Genomic DNA, 15,435 nt, shown 5'->3' on the forward strand with positions numbered 1-15,435 from the left:
AATCAATGACAGTGTTGTAGAGATTCTACTACAAATTGTTAAATGTCATTCTTGGAAAACTTGGAAAATGATAGAATAGGACTAAGTATCATTTTATTTAAATAAAAAAAACTATAATAATTTGGGGATTATCTAGTTATGTACACATGCTGTACAATTAAAACACTGTTTAATAATTGTTTTCTGCTGGCCAGCTCTATGTTGTCTGCAAGAAATCTTTTTAGAAAACCTGTTAAATCTGAGCTTTTTGTGAACTTCAAGTGGCCCTCAGTCCGCTCAAACATTTCCTCTCCTGCCAGAACGTTCTCTCTTCCATCTCCTTCTAGGATGTGGGCACAGCGCCTGCAAAAGACGAGGAGCAGACAGCTATGGACCTGGCTGCCGAGCAGCTGCGTTTGTGGCCAAGCCTGAGCAAAGAGAAGCAGCAGGAACTGGTGAAGAATGAGGAGAGCACAATTTTCAGCCAGGCTATCCATTATGCCAGCCTCATGGTGTACCTGCTAGTTCCTTTGGATACCAGCAAGAACAAACTGCTTCGCAACACGCCCGTAGCCGACTGGGAGAGCGGCAGCAACAGCATCGTCACCAACAGGTCAGCAGGCAGAAGAAAAAGGGTTTATTTGTTTAAGTCAATGCATTATTTTGTTTTTGCGGTGCTCTTAAAAAGGCATATTGAACTGAATTCTTAATTTCCATTTTACTGTTGTCCCCATTATTTTCTCTTTCTGCCTACCCTCCATTGATCGACATGCTGATCAAGGACCTTTCCATGGAAGTCAGCTAATCACGATTGGTGGCCGTTCAATCGGAAGATCATTAATTCATAAAGCGTTGACAAGTTATGTGGGTGGATGTGGTTGAAGTCATTCACATGTTTATTTACATGTTGCTCAATAGAATGGAATATGGCTCCTATGTTTGTTCCACATCTAGCCTGAGATGCATTCAGAATGCTGCTACTGCACAAAATAGTGAGGCTTTCAACCCTTTGGGCATCATTAATAGGCCCACTCTCTACTCAACTCAAGCCAAACAAAATAGCAGTGACTGATTTCCCTTCCTGCGCACTGTGAAATAAATCTTTGCTTCAAAGTGGCTAGTTTGTTGCCAAAATCCTTCAGATGAACATAGTGTTCTCATTTTGTTTGTGGCTTATACCTTCTTTTTTTTCCTTTTTTTTTGTGGACACAAATTGGTGTTTTATTCCCCAAACTGCTTCAAGATGTAACAATTTATTCCTTATTGTTTGCATGTAATTTTTATGAGACAACAGCTGCAAAATTGTTTGTGTAGTCATTTTCTTTCATTGTTTTAATTTTTCTTCATTGTATCCCCAAACGTTTTTTTTTTTTATAGAAGACATTTGGATGGATCCTGCCACACACTACTGAGGATACCAGAAGGCAGTTTGCTTCATGTGTAACATTCTCTATGGCTACTAAATTGATCCTAGCATCAACACTTTGCCTGGGCCAGCTCGTTGATCGCTTCTGTCAGCACACAGCTCTCACATCTCCATATGGACACAGTTGCTTGACCCTTTACATGTTCTTGCTTTTCATCATTTATAGCATCGCCGGCAGCGTCGCTGAGAGCTTCGATACAGAAAGCGGCTTTGAGGATTCGGAGACCAGCGACGTGGCCAACTCGGTGGTCAGATTTGTGGCTCGCTTCATCGACAAGGTGTGCACTGAGAGCGGAGTAACCCAGGAACACATCAAGAACCTCCACAGCATGATCCCTGGTACGTCACGGACAGTTTTCAATTCACGCATCTGCTGTCTTAATTCCCTGAGTAACTCCTGCTGGTGTTTATTCTCAGCAACACCGGCCTTTGAGCTGGTTAGCTCATGACATGTTAAATGGCCTTAAAACCTTGGTTGCATGGAGATGTGCGAGCTTATGTGTTTCTTTCTACGGGCTCTGTGCGTGTGTGAATACCAGGTAACCTACCTCATCTTGTGACCCACAGGAGTCGTCGCCATGCAGATGGAGGCTTTAGAGGCAGTTCACAGGGAAAGCAGGAGGTTACCGCCCATTCAGAAGGTGTGTGATGCTTACATTGCAAAATATTTGGAGCATATATACAGGAATTAAAATTGTGGATAAGCATCAAAATGTCCACAACTAATTTAGCTACTATCCATATATCCACACATTCAAGGCAACATTTTTTTTTTTTTACCTTACTTTTTTGTGGTTTTAACCCCAAAAATTGTTTTGACAATAATATGTTCTATGCAGCTCCACTAATATAAATATGGTGTTCTGGTTAATATTGCGTTAATGGAATATGAGTTAAGCAGCATAATCCAGCCGTTTTGATCCATCTCAGGGGACGGCCACTTTGTCATTTGCTGTCGACTGAAGATGACATCAAAGTTACTCAGGTCTAAGGTAGCAACCAATCAGCGCAGTTTCAGAAAAACAGGTGCCTGAGCAACATTGTCATCTTCAGTCGACAGCAAGTGGCAAAATGGTCGCCCCCTGAGACGGATAAAAACGGCTGCATTTTGCTTCATAAGTCACATTCCACAAATGTATTATTCATCAGAATGTCATGTTTAGACTAGCGAGGTCAGATATAACATATTATTGTCAAGAAATGCCTGTTTTTGGAAGTGGGAGTATTCACAAAGCACACACGCTTCATTTTATTGGATGGAACATTCAAACCCCCTGAAACCTTTATTTTATTGTGGTGGTAGTCAGATAAAACTAGATCAGACAATCGTGACACATTGTTTCCATTTCAAAAATTATATTTGTATCATGTTCCTATGAATTACCGCCATGCAGTAAGCATGTTATGAATCAGTATAATGTGACACTATAAGTAACCTAATTTTAGCAAACGAATAAGCAATGTTTTTCTATGGGGATTATTTTAGGTTTCATATTGGTTTTAAACTCAAACAGAATATGTCTTGACCTTTTTTATAGACCGTGGCATTCAACTCCCATCCACAGTTTGTATTCTCTCTCCTCCTCATGTGCAGCAAGTGGAAGACTTCCAATGTTTTCAAGTGCAGTTTTAAATATTTTACTTGGTATTTTGAACCCTGCTGTGCTTTTATTGTGTCTGCCAGCACTTGGTAATCCTTGTTACACGCACTCGTACACACAGAAAAACAGCATCCCAGTACTCCCTTGAGACCAACCTGGAAGCTGTGGTGAGCTGTCTGCTGAACTTTGTGGCTCATTCCAAACTGGATTGCTAGCTGCAAGACGCATGCCAAATACTAAAAAGTGTCTAAACAACAGTGGCACCGGCCTCATGACGAGTCAGAGTAGTATTGTAAAAACTGCGCTGATTCCTGGAAAGAAAAAACAGGGAATGCATTAAAGATGCAACCTAATACCTCTTTTAAACTTCTGACCTGGGTCAAAGAAGGTTATTGAACCAATGTCCATGTCTTCTTTTGCAAATTACTCAGCAACAGGCAAACCTGGGCATTCTGTAAGGATCCTATTAACTCACTGAGAGGGATTGGCATTGCCTGACACATTTAATTCCAATTATTAAAATCCTATTACTATTAGACACCAATAGACCTGTTCACCATGACACTTCCGGGTGGCAATAGCTCAGATGGCACCACTAGAACTCTTCTATGTCATTTAACCAAGGCAGAGTGATCCAGAAAACAGGGTATATGGCTGATAAATTTCTACCGCCATAGTTTGAATGTGTTAAGTGTCAATTGAAAATAATTTACGTCCAACACCAGGTTCCACTGGGTTGTTTTTCAAAGTTTTTTTTGTTTTTAAGTAAATTGAAGAAACCTAAATCTCGCAGCGGAACCCCAAACAAGTTCATCTCAAAAGTTTTTTTGTTGAAGTCAGTGGTGGTTACTAATTTTCTGCCATCCGGAAGTACCCCAGCACCTATTGTTTCCAAACATCATGAAAAGGTCTGTAGTAGATACAGTTTGAAGTTGGCCTACATTCACCAAAAACAGCGTTATGAGACTGGTTCCACGGCTGCTGTGATCCCAGTGCGAGCTGCATATTGTGTCAGTGTGACATGCCTGCATGCTGTAATTATTTACCTACCAGGCACGTGCTATTGATTTCAATGATGGTGGATTTTGATTGAATACCCCCTTTGGTTGCTAAGGTGTTGAATACATTGCAGTCCAATATTGATTTGCCTCAATTTGATTGGAACTCAAAATAGGGTAAATATCTGCACCTGGCATGCTGAAGAAATACAATTATTTTGTCAGTTCCCAATCAGATTAATGAGCCTTAGCATGCAAGATGGCCATGGTAATGAGTGACATTTTTTATTTCGTTTCATTGAATCAAGTTTCTCATAATGATGAATTCTATCCCAATGTGGCATTTACCGACAGTGGGAATATTTGTTTTAAACAAAAGTTGTATGTATGCCTGTTTTCAAAAGTGGCATGCTTGTGACGCTTGAATGTCTATCAAAGTGCTGTGATTTGACATTGTAGTTTAAAATGTTTAAATCTTGTGATACCGATATGCTTCTAGAGTACAGGAATTCCAAATGAAAAATTACATATTTTGTGTCGTTTCTGGTTTCAATTTTCAACATGTCGTCCCATCAGCCTAAAATTCTACGTCCAGCTCTACTTCCCGGGGAGGAGTTTGTCACTGAGGGGCTGAGGGTGCTTCTGGATCCTGATGGCAGGGAAGAAGCTACTGGGGGCCTGCTGGGGGGCCCACACATCCTACCAGCAGAGGGAGCACTCTTCCTTACCACGTACCGGATCATCTTCAAAGGCATCCCCCATGACCCCCTGGGTAAGTTCACTCTGTGCTAATGAAGGTTTCGAAGATAACAATAAGAAACGATAGGAAATACACTGATGTGGTCATGTGCAACCAACCACTTCAAGCAGATAGGCCATTGTATTGTGTCCCTGCTGCACTTGTCATACACATATTCATGAATCATTGTCCATACGTGCAGTGGGGGAGCAGGCAGTGATTAGAGCTTTCCCAGTGTCCACCTTGACTAAGGAGAAGAAGATCAGCATCCAGAACCAGCTACAGCCGAACATGCAGGAGGGCCTCCAGCTCCGCTCTGCATCCTTTCAGGTGATTCGACGGCAGGGTTATCCATACAGTGGTGCCTTGAGATACGAGTGACCCGATTTAAGAGTTTTTGCAAGATACAAGCCGTCCTTGAGGGATTTTTTTGATTTTGTAGGAGCTCAGGCGATATGAGCGCTGTTTGGTGAAAGTGAATTGAATTCAACTCGCGCTTGCCAGATAGTGAACAATTCGTCAAAAAAGAGGCTTCAAGCTGTTTAATACATCTCCCAGTTAAAATGTTCTGTCAAAACATAAGATCATTCATGTTGTTTATTTAAAAAAAACTCATACTTTTACCGTAGCAAATTCTGCTAATGGTTATCATCTATATTCACGGTTTGAGAGGTAATGGATATTTGAACACAAAAGTGGAGTAACACATGTAAAACGATAATATAACTCTACTCATAGGCCCGGCGGTACTGCACCCCTGGTAGCCCAGCCTATTCAAATGAATGGGGCGTTCACATAACAAAGTCCCGTCGCCCCACGTAGCTCGGCCATTCAAACCAATGGGGGATGGTTTATCATCCACAAAAATGACTATTACACCATCTTATTGATAGTACAAGTTCTATTCTTCTTCATTTGGGTCTGCATCCCGATGCCCAAGGTGGGCACACCAGAAGAAGCAGCACAATTTGATTGCAGCATTAGATCATGATGCACAAACTCTTTATGTTCTATATGTTATTACTCTATGCTAAGTACAAGATTAAAGAGAGATTTGTGCGGGAAGCGTTAATTGGATGAATGGCATTTCCATTCATTTTAGTGGTAAAACTGAAGGATTTGAGATATGTGTATTTTGAGTTAGAAATGTCTTGGAATTAATTCAACATGTATCTGTAGGCACCGCTGTATTTTTGCAACAAGTCAGAGCACTGTTGCATTGTTGTTTTTGTTTTTTCAGCTGATAAAGGTGGCTTTCGACGAAGAGGTGAACTCTGAGACAGTGGAAATGTTCAGGAAGCACATACAGCGGATCCGCTACCCACAATCCATCTTCAGCTCCTTTGCATTTGCTGCAGGGCAAACTCAACCTCAACTTATCCTTCCAAAGCAAAAAGAGAGGAACACTGGCTTCAGGTTTGTGGTTGACCTTCTTTGATTAGGAGTATTTTCAATTATTTTACAAAACTGAATTTCAATTTAGTGTAATCAGATCTGAAAGTCTGTTATTCTTTTAACTCAGCTGGAAGTGGTGGTCAATCATATTCATACAATTCATATGGGGGGAGAAAAAATATGTCAGTTGAGTTGCTCTCTGCTTTGTCGTCGCTTCAGAACATTATCCAAAACTATTGTCAAGGGAGCCAAAAGAGCCAGCAAGATTACAATGGGCCGTGGTAGCCAGACCTCACTGAAGAGGAACGACAGGGGCAGCAGAATGACCTGGCACGAAGACGATGACATTTCCAGTGAGAGAGGAAAAAATGCATCCATCAAGTTCTTGTTGTTCAAGCCAAATTTGTAATTGTAGGTTAAATGTCAAACTTCACCTCTGCATGTGTGCTGCAGTATCAGATGATGGGGAGCCACCGCCTTGCAGCACTTTGAGAGCGTCCGAGAAGTCCACAATGGAGCAGCTGGTGGAGCAGTCCTGTTTCCGTGACTACCAGCGGATGGGTTTCGGCACCATTACGGCTAGCTCATCTCGCTCCAAGTCGGGCGACCAGTTTAGAATCACGGCTGTCAATAGGCTTTATTCACTTTGTCGCAGGTATGCCACATCTGTTTAATGGGAGAGTCCTCTGACATGCATTACACTTGTGACACATGAGTTGAACTTACTAGTTGGCGTGTCAACTTTGCAACTCCTCAATGATGGTTAGAGCTTGAAGTCGACGACATTAAACCCTCCTCCGCTATTTGATTCTCTTGTCCATTTATAACTCCATTTTGTTTCATCAGCAAATTCACCAAACTCCCTGTGCAACAGAGAAAAGACAATTGTCTGCTTAGACGATAAAACTAAGCCTCACTCATCCAATCACAAATCACCCTTAGACACTTTCAACACCTGTCAGATCTTATAGAATTCTAGTAACAAGCCATGTAACAGGGTTGGTACAACTCATTATAGCAAATCATTCCCTCAACTTTGATTGTGATTTTTTCAACTTTTTTTAAAATTATAGTCATGTAGCAAGCAGTGGCGTTGCAGTCGTGTTACTAGTGTGATTTAGTGTTAAGCCTGTTTTTGGAGGTGCAAGGCAAACAGTTACGCGGGCAGCTTCTTAACAACAGAAAAAAATATTGACTTAAACCGTTTGCTGTAGTCATTCAACCTGTAGTGACCCATACATTTTCTGTATTATTTGCCTGATTATTTTTTTTGTCTCTGCCTCAGTTATCCGGGCCTACTGGTGGTTCCCCAGGCCATACAAGACAGCAGTTTACATAAAGTGGCGCGAGGCTATAGACACAACCGTCTGCCTGTTGTATGTTGGAAACATCCTCGCACTAAAGGTGTGCTGCTACGCTCGGGAGGCTTTCACGGCAAAAGTGTGGTGGGATTGTTTAAGTCACAGAACCCCTCTTCAACAGGTGAGCCTAAATGTAATAAGAATGGACTTTTTTTCTTTTTTGTCTAAATGACATGCCGTGTTCTAATCTAGCGCCTGCATCATCCTCCGAGTCATCCAGTAGCCTTGAACAAGAAAAGTACCTGCAAGCCATCCTGGACTCCATACCCATTTATTTCAAGATGAACGGCCATAGCACCCTCTCGAACCGCTCCATCATAGGGCTCTCACCAGGTATGTGGATGATTATGTTCACATTCGGGTTTGTTTTAAAGCCCACTATTTTCGTCTCTTGTTGGGACCATGTTGAGATGAGAAGCTGTGTTTATTTTTTCTTAACTTCATCAAAGATTCGAAGTTAGTAGCTTGAAAATGTATCATTGTGATGTGACAAGTCAAACTGGTGCTTCCACCTGACCTGAATTTTTCATGTGACATCTCACCGGGGGGGAAAAAAATCAATTGTGTTTCTAAGGGAAAAGAGGCCAACTGCAATTGTTTTTCTTGACAAGAAGAAACTGCAGGCTTGCACTCTTTATTTTGGTGCACTTTTGATCTGTTCTGCTTTGCCATCAATCTTTACCCTAGTGTGTTTTCACCGGTTGTTGCTTATTTTATACCTGTTTATTGTGTGTGTGCGTGCGTGTGTTTTGTATGACAATGAAGCATTGTAGCTTTTATTTGGAACTATATGGAAGGAAACTTGTACAATAAAAGGTTATGGAAGAAGCACAGGTCACCACCCGACCCATTCATCTCCTCAGACTTTTCTGTATCCTCCTTTCAAACTCTTCAGGATGCTTTTTTGCTCTCACAAACAAGCAAACACTCCATGTTGTTTTTCAATATAAAGTATGCTTAATGCAGATTATAAGCTTTTTCTGCCTAAACATATCAGGCAAAGTTTGTTTTCCTTTTCACTTGTTGACAAAAGTTGTGCGCATTTGACGTTTTGTCTTGTTCTTGTGCTTAAGGGAAAATATCCATCATGGCTTGTGTTTGTTTTACCCTTCTTGCATCATGCGTGAATTTTGTGTCTCCTCAGGGAGCGAAAGGAGAACATCCAGAATACCAAAGATGGCTCCTGTCCATTTAGACATCCCATTTACAAGCAGCTTTACCAGAGGAGGTGAGTGGTACACAATGTTCTTAATTGAAAGGCAAGGATGCAGATTTGTTGTAGTTACAGCCAAAACTTGACATAATATTGCATAATAATGTACATTTGCGGAGTGAGCAATAACTTGAGTTGACTGATTCTGTATGACTTGTATTAACCTGTTGTCAGATAAATATGACTGTAAATGACATCACCCAAGAATGTGAAACGTTCAGAGGAGTCCATTAGCACTGAATGTTTTGTCATGTCTGAGGAGTTAGTCATTACTAAACAGTAGATCAAGGTCAAAGGTGAAAACACGTTCGGGCTAATTCTTCATTTTTGTACAGGCTACATAGGTTTGTCTATTCATACAGTTAGAACTCAAATAGATGCTGACACTGTGTTTACCCTCAAAGGAAGAATAACAGAATTGCCAAGAAAATGTCAAAAACTATAATTGGCTTCATTTATCTGGCATTTGCAAACTTATGAAATAGGTAATTATATTGCTTCACTCTCCCAGCACGTTCTTTTACAAATCCAAACTGACCGCTCCAAAGGTGGTCGTAACCTTAATCGCTGCAGTGGGTGGGACACGTAATCCACCTCCAATTAATAGCCACACTCCCACATTAGTTCCTTGTAAATTGCCAGGATGACCTTTCCAAAAAATGTATCCACATTCCAGAGCATTTTTCTTGTCAATGTTGGAAGAAAAAGAGCAAGAATGCATTTTTGAGATTATATCGCAGCTTGTTTGCAAGATTTCTATACTTTGGGGCATATCAACCAATTTCATGCCACCTCGGTGTTTGTGGAGAGTGAAACATTACATACGCCATCTCACTGCCAAATATAACCATCGTGCATGCTACCCATATAATTCATTTTCAAAATGTAAGTAAATGGGCCGTGCAATCTTTGACCTTAAACTATAACTTCATTCTGACCATGCATGACCGCGAGCGGTATGTCGAGCTGAAATGTTTTTATGACGTTGACATTATTTTTCATGTTCATCATGACCTCCTCTACACAACCACCATGCAGTGCTTGAGTACAGAGATAAACTATTCACTCACTCAAACCCAAAACCTACCAATAAGGAGAGAATCCACAGCCAAGGTAGAGTGCAACTGCCTCGCCCCTCCCCCCTGCTTTCCTTTTCAGGGCTGCGTCTCACTTCTAACACCTCATCTTTCCTCTCGCAAACTAACCAGACACCAGGCGTATCGCCATTCTCCAAACTCCCCCTGAGCCACTAATGACTAATCATCACTGAAGTGAAATAAGTGCACATCTGGGAACTGCGGTTTTTCACAAACCCAAGTGGCCGCTCTGATCTGGCCTATTCCACCGCAAATATGTTGGCTTAGCGACAACCACTGTGGTCAGTTGGAAGCCAAGTGCAGACTGCTGAGGGAAGGAAGCAGTTTATCCTGGCAGACTGTCATGAATCAAATGAAATGAGGCACCTCTGACCGTGCACGTAGCTCAGCGAAGACAGCCCAGATAAAGTCTAAATGCAATTCAAAAGGAATAACTCATTGTAGTCCCAGTGAAGCAACAAGACGATAAGCACCAATTGGTTGTAGGATTTGGCTGTCATTCATGACTTCAAACTGTCTGGGATCATTTCTATATGTCAGCTTGAGATGTTTCAATTTGTTGTTTCTAGCGCTTGGGTTACAATTACGAAAATATCTTTGTGTGACATTGTTTAATGTCAAAGCAAGAAAAGGATTTTTAAATGTGTGACATAGCTAACTAAATAAGATGAAGTCCTCAGCTCACACATTTGGTAGTTTAGGTATGGTGTGTTCTAATGTATTAAGACATACACATATACATACTGTATAGTGATACGAGTATTCTAAGATGTATTTTTTCTTTTTTTTTCTTCTTTTAATTTTGTTTGAGGATAAGAGATTTGGTATTCTAAGATTTGTTTTCTTTTATTTTGTTTGCGGTTACGCGGTTTGGAAGACGGACGGATGGATGTTTTTTGCTTTAAATTTTGTATACGAGCATTGTATAGTGGCAATGAACTCAACTCGCTTTACAACAAGCACAAGTTACAAGTGAACAATTCTTTCAAGTTAAAGTACTGTCAAACTAAACATAAAACAAATGTGTATTTAGAACAACGACATACACTACTCACAAAAAGTTAAGGATATTTGACTTTAGGGTGAAATTTCAGGATGAGCCTAAAATGCATTCAAACCTTCACAGGTGAACTTAATGTGGCCTCTAAGATTTAGAATGCACATGTCCAATTGTTAAATGTTTCAGTACTTTTTGCTGTTCTCTAACGAGGAGCTTAACGGCAAAATTCACAACAGGTGTTTGATCCTTGAATCGACCAATGAATGGCCTGGTTCAATTAGAGTGTTTAAACAGTCGTCCTCATCATGCTGTTCACATTTTGACATCAAGAGACCACAACCGCACCTAACAATGGATCAACAGTACTTTGCCATTGTGATGCTTCAAACAGGACATTCTCAGACGGAAGTGGCCACTGAGCTTAGAGTGTAACAGTGTGTCATCAGCAGGTTGCAACAGAGATATAGAGAGACTGGAAGAGTCACAGAAAGAAGTAGAAGTGAATTTCCTTTGGCCACTTCCCATTCTGATGACCGCTACGAAATAGCATTAGTGTTGCAGTATTATAACCCTTTAAGCAATGAATATATAAACACAAACATTGGAGTAACACATGTACACTTATAATAAAAACTATACTCACAGACACTTATTCCTTATCCTCTGCGAAGAGCAGTGTAGGTCCGTAGGTCTTTATTATAGTGCCCCCAGGTGGCCATGGTGTGCACACTAGAAGGAACAGCACAGTCCAAAAAATTATGTGTCATTACCATATGTTTTTATCACGTCTACTAATATAGAGTGCTATTTTTACTATTAACTCATTCACTGCCATTGACGGTTATAAACGTCAAAAAAATCATTTTAACTATTTCTATTAGTTTTTTTAAAAATCTACTTTTGTTAACAAGCGTATGAAAACCTAGATTTTTTAAATTGTACATTTAGAACAGATGTAAAATTTGTGATTAATCTTGAGTTAACTATTGAAGTCATGCGATTTATTAAGAGTAAAAAAAAATGATCGCCTGACGCCCCTAATTTTTAATAATCATCTCGTCAGGTGATTACAATTTTTTATTGTAATTAATCGCATGACTTCACTAGTTAACTCACGATTAATCAAAAATCTGTTCTAAATGTACAATTTAAAAAATCTAGGTTTTCATACTCTTGTTAACAAAAGTAGAATTTTTTTTTTTAATGTTGTTAATGTACATTTTCATACTCTTGTTAACAAAAGTGGGAAAAAAATGTTAAACGAATAGAAATAGTTCAAATGAATTTTTGACGTTTATAGCCGTCATTGGCAGTGAATGAGTTAAAAGACATTGACAATTTGTAGTTCATTTATTAAATATATTATTATTATTACATCAATTAAATTAAATTGTGTGTCCACCCTTTAGACTGTAACTGTACCTGTTTATTCTAGCTCCTTCTTAACCTTGATTTTTCATCTCTCTTAGAAAATTCCATACTTACGACTTTGAAGAGTATTGAATTTCAAACACGTCAAAAAGGCCAACTTTATGGCAGAAAACAGAAGCAAAACTTTAAATAGTTAAAAAGTATTACGGTACTGTGAAACGTCCTTCCTCTCAGTAGTTTGTGATGTTTGGAAGGTCTTGCACGCTAGTTTCCCCACAGAAACTGCTTGTAGATATGTTGACATGCCAAAAAAACAATCCATCACCTCCTGCTTCTAATATCTCAATGCCTCATTCAAGGTACAAATTGTTTTGCTAGCGGACTTAAAAAAAATGAAGGTGTTTACATAATCCCCTGTGCTGCTGTGCATGTAAACTCCGTCTGCATGTGTTGTTCATCACTCAGTCTTAGTTTGTTTGACAGCATGTGTACATCAGAGGCATTGGGACGGCCCCTTGTGTGTGTGAATGAACACGTGTATGTGTGTTGTGATTTTTGTTTGTGTCTTTGTGTTTGCAGGCATGTGGGCCAGCCTGCGCTCCAGCAGCAGGCTCAGCCAGCACCAATCCACAGTGGACGTGGGCGCCAGACTAGCAGGGAAGGATTTGGCGCCCCCTGCAGGAAGTAGTAGTCTGCAGACTCAGCTGCTCAAACAGCAAGCTGCTTTCTATGTGTTTGGTGAAAAGTCTCATTTGAGGGTAAGAAGGAGCCGGCGACTTTTTTTTTCAAAAGTTACACTAAGAAGCTTAACACTCTTTGTCACAAAATAGAAAATGTGTTTGCCATTTGTGTAGAATGTGTTGCAAGCAGAACAGTTAACTAGCAGAAAGTACAATTAACATGTTCATCCAACTGTTGCCATTCATACAAGACTACAGTGTCCCCCAGCTCTCCATGGGGGTAGGGAATGAGACCTGCTGCAAATAACAGCAATAACCCAAGCACATTAAACATATATAATTACCTATAGATGCCACAAGATGGCAACAGTGTACTGCTATTCTGTTAGACATAGCTATGTCTTGTATAAATAAAGTGCCTCCCTTCACCGGCTTACATCGTTTCTTGCCACAAGATGGCACCAAAGCAGTACTTGTACAGTGAAATCCTGCTATTCACGACAGATAGGGAGCAGGCCCCGCTATGCATGTAGCATGTTTTTGAGTTTTTGGAAAATTAACAGTAAACACTGAATTGAAGCAAGAATTTTTTTAAATACAGAAATTGCATATTGTTTGTATATTAGTGTTTTTTGAAAAACTGCCACCTGAACGGCTTTCTATAAGGCAAGTACTGTAGTTTAGGATTGTACAAGATTTTGGGGTGGTCGAGACCCTGTAGCCCACCAGAAAATCTGCATTGAACAGTACAGTGAGTTTTTTTTCTAATATAAAACATATATTCCTAGACGCTCAATAAAATTGGTGAAAAACCAGTTTACAATCAGATTTTGCTAATGTAAAAAGTCACGACATATTACACGAACAACCCGTGCTGTGTGTTTCTTTGTGCAGGGCCTCAGAGTGGACACTTCTCTGAACTGTGAACTGGTGCCGGTGGACTTTGCTGACATGCGGCAAATCAAAAGCTCCTTTAAGAAGCTGCTGAGGGCGTGCGCTCCCAGTGCCAACTCCTCCGACTCTGAAGACACCTTCCTCAAAGCCTTGGAGGACTCTGAATGGATCCTGCAGGTCATACCTTTTTTTCAGGGTGCTTTTTGTGTGGTGTTAGTCAAGCATTTATCATGTCGGTCGTCTGTCTGACCCTCTGTAGAATTTGTTTCTTTTCTGGATGTTATTCTTCATGCTCAAAAACTAGACAAGAAGTAATAAATCAACATTTATAAGGGATTTACTGCAGAGATAATTTGTTCATATGCCCATTTGTCACAGCTTCACAAGATCCTGCAGCTGGCTCTCACTCTGGTGGAGCTCCTGGACAGCGGCTCATCTGTGCTGCTCAGTCTGGAGGACGGCTGGGACATTACCACACAAGTGAGAATATTGCACAAGAAGAACCTTTTTTTTCCCTTATGAACTCATTCACTGCCATCGACGGCTAAAGACGTCAAAAATTAATTTGAACAATTTCCATTAATTTAAATTTTTGTTAAGAGTATGAAAACCTAGAAAAAAAATGTTTTTGTGCATTGAGAACAGATATAAAATTTGTGATTAATCGTGAGTTAACTAGTGAAGTCATGCGATTTATTACGATTACAAATTGTTATCGCCTGAGGCCCCTAATTTTTAATAATATTTTCTTTAAAAAATGAAAAAATAAAATAATTTTTTAATAATCTTTTATTTTTACAATTTTTTATCTGTTCTAATGCAATAAAAACAATCTAGGTTTTCATACTCTTGTTGAGAAAAGTGGTAAAAAAAAATTAAACTAATAGAAATAGTTCAAATAAATGTTTGACGTCTATAGCCGAAAATGGCAATGAATGAGTTAAAAAAAAAAACAGAAAAGTAGTCTTGAGAAAGTGAAAGAGTTCCTCTCAAACCTCATGAAATTGGAAAATTGGCACGTTGAGAAACCAAAACAGACATTTTGTCTTTCCCTAAATGCATTAAAACATTATTTTTTTCTAATCACATTCACATTCGGAATCTTCAATTAATCCAACTGGCATGATTTTGGAATGTGCCAATAAGCCGGAATACCTGGAATGAACTCACACTTGCACGAGGAGAGCATGCAACGCGACACAGAAAGGGTCCAGCTGAGAGTTGAAACTAGATTTTTGGCTGTGGCTGTAGACGTTTTAACCACATGCTCTGTACTGACTCCACTCCACACTGTGCAAAAAAAATATTTTTAAAAACCTATCCTTCAATGATCCTGTAGCATATATGGAAATAATAAGTAAGGATTTTGGCATTCTTAACTGTCATACAGTAGCTCAGATGATGCAGATGACTGTATGCCCCACTCAAACTGTTCATTGCACTTTATTTTATGTTTAGACATGTTTACATTCATTGTGCAGCTGTAAAATTGATCTCAGGCAATTATGCATTTTATTTTATTATTTTTTTTTTTATTATTATTTTTTATTATTTTTTTACTCATTCACTAACCGGCCATTTTCACTGAAGCAACCCCTTTCGCTCCCGGCTGTTTAACTAGCTTTTTTCAACATGGTTGATCTCTTTTGCTCTGCTGCCATCTGCTGGCCGTTTTTGTAAT

At 39.7% G+C, this 15,435-nt stretch overlaps 1 protein-coding gene across 1 annotated transcript in view; it reads left to right on the plus strand.

Moving 5' to 3' along the window:
* The window catches only part of sbf2 (SET binding factor 2), an 85,584-nt gene that overhangs the window by 59,272 nt on the left and 10,877 nt on the right, over positions 1–15,435 (plus strand). Inside the window, exons 19-33 of the mRNA XM_086071014.1 lie at positions 327–592; positions 1,572–1,744; positions 1,973–2,046; positions 4,581–4,776; positions 4,946–5,073; positions 5,984–6,159; positions 6,358–6,491; positions 6,592–6,793; positions 7,424–7,620; positions 7,692–7,832; positions 8,644–8,727; positions 9,751–9,825; positions 12,760–12,938; positions 13,755–13,931; positions 14,133–14,234. Coding sequence (XP_085927140.1) covers positions 327–592; positions 1,572–1,744; positions 1,973–2,046; positions 4,581–4,776; positions 4,946–5,073; positions 5,984–6,159; positions 6,358–6,491; positions 6,592–6,793; positions 7,424–7,620; positions 7,692–7,832; positions 8,644–8,727; positions 9,751–9,825; positions 12,760–12,938; positions 13,755–13,931; positions 14,133–14,234 — 2,304 coding nt within the window. The remainder of the gene's footprint in view (positions 1–326; positions 593–1,571; positions 1,745–1,972; positions 2,047–4,580; positions 4,777–4,945; positions 5,074–5,983; positions 6,160–6,357; positions 6,492–6,591; positions 6,794–7,423; positions 7,621–7,691; positions 7,833–8,643; positions 8,728–9,750; positions 9,826–12,759; positions 12,939–13,754; positions 13,932–14,132; positions 14,235–15,435) is intronic.

This window comes from Leptonotus elevatus, chromosome 3, assembly GCF_054856555.1.
Source record: "Leptonotus elevatus isolate MCC_2025b chromosome 3, RoL_Lele_1.0, whole genome shotgun sequence".
Classification (NCBI taxonomy): Eukaryota; Metazoa; Chordata; class Actinopteri; order Syngnathiformes; family Syngnathidae; genus Leptonotus; species Leptonotus elevatus.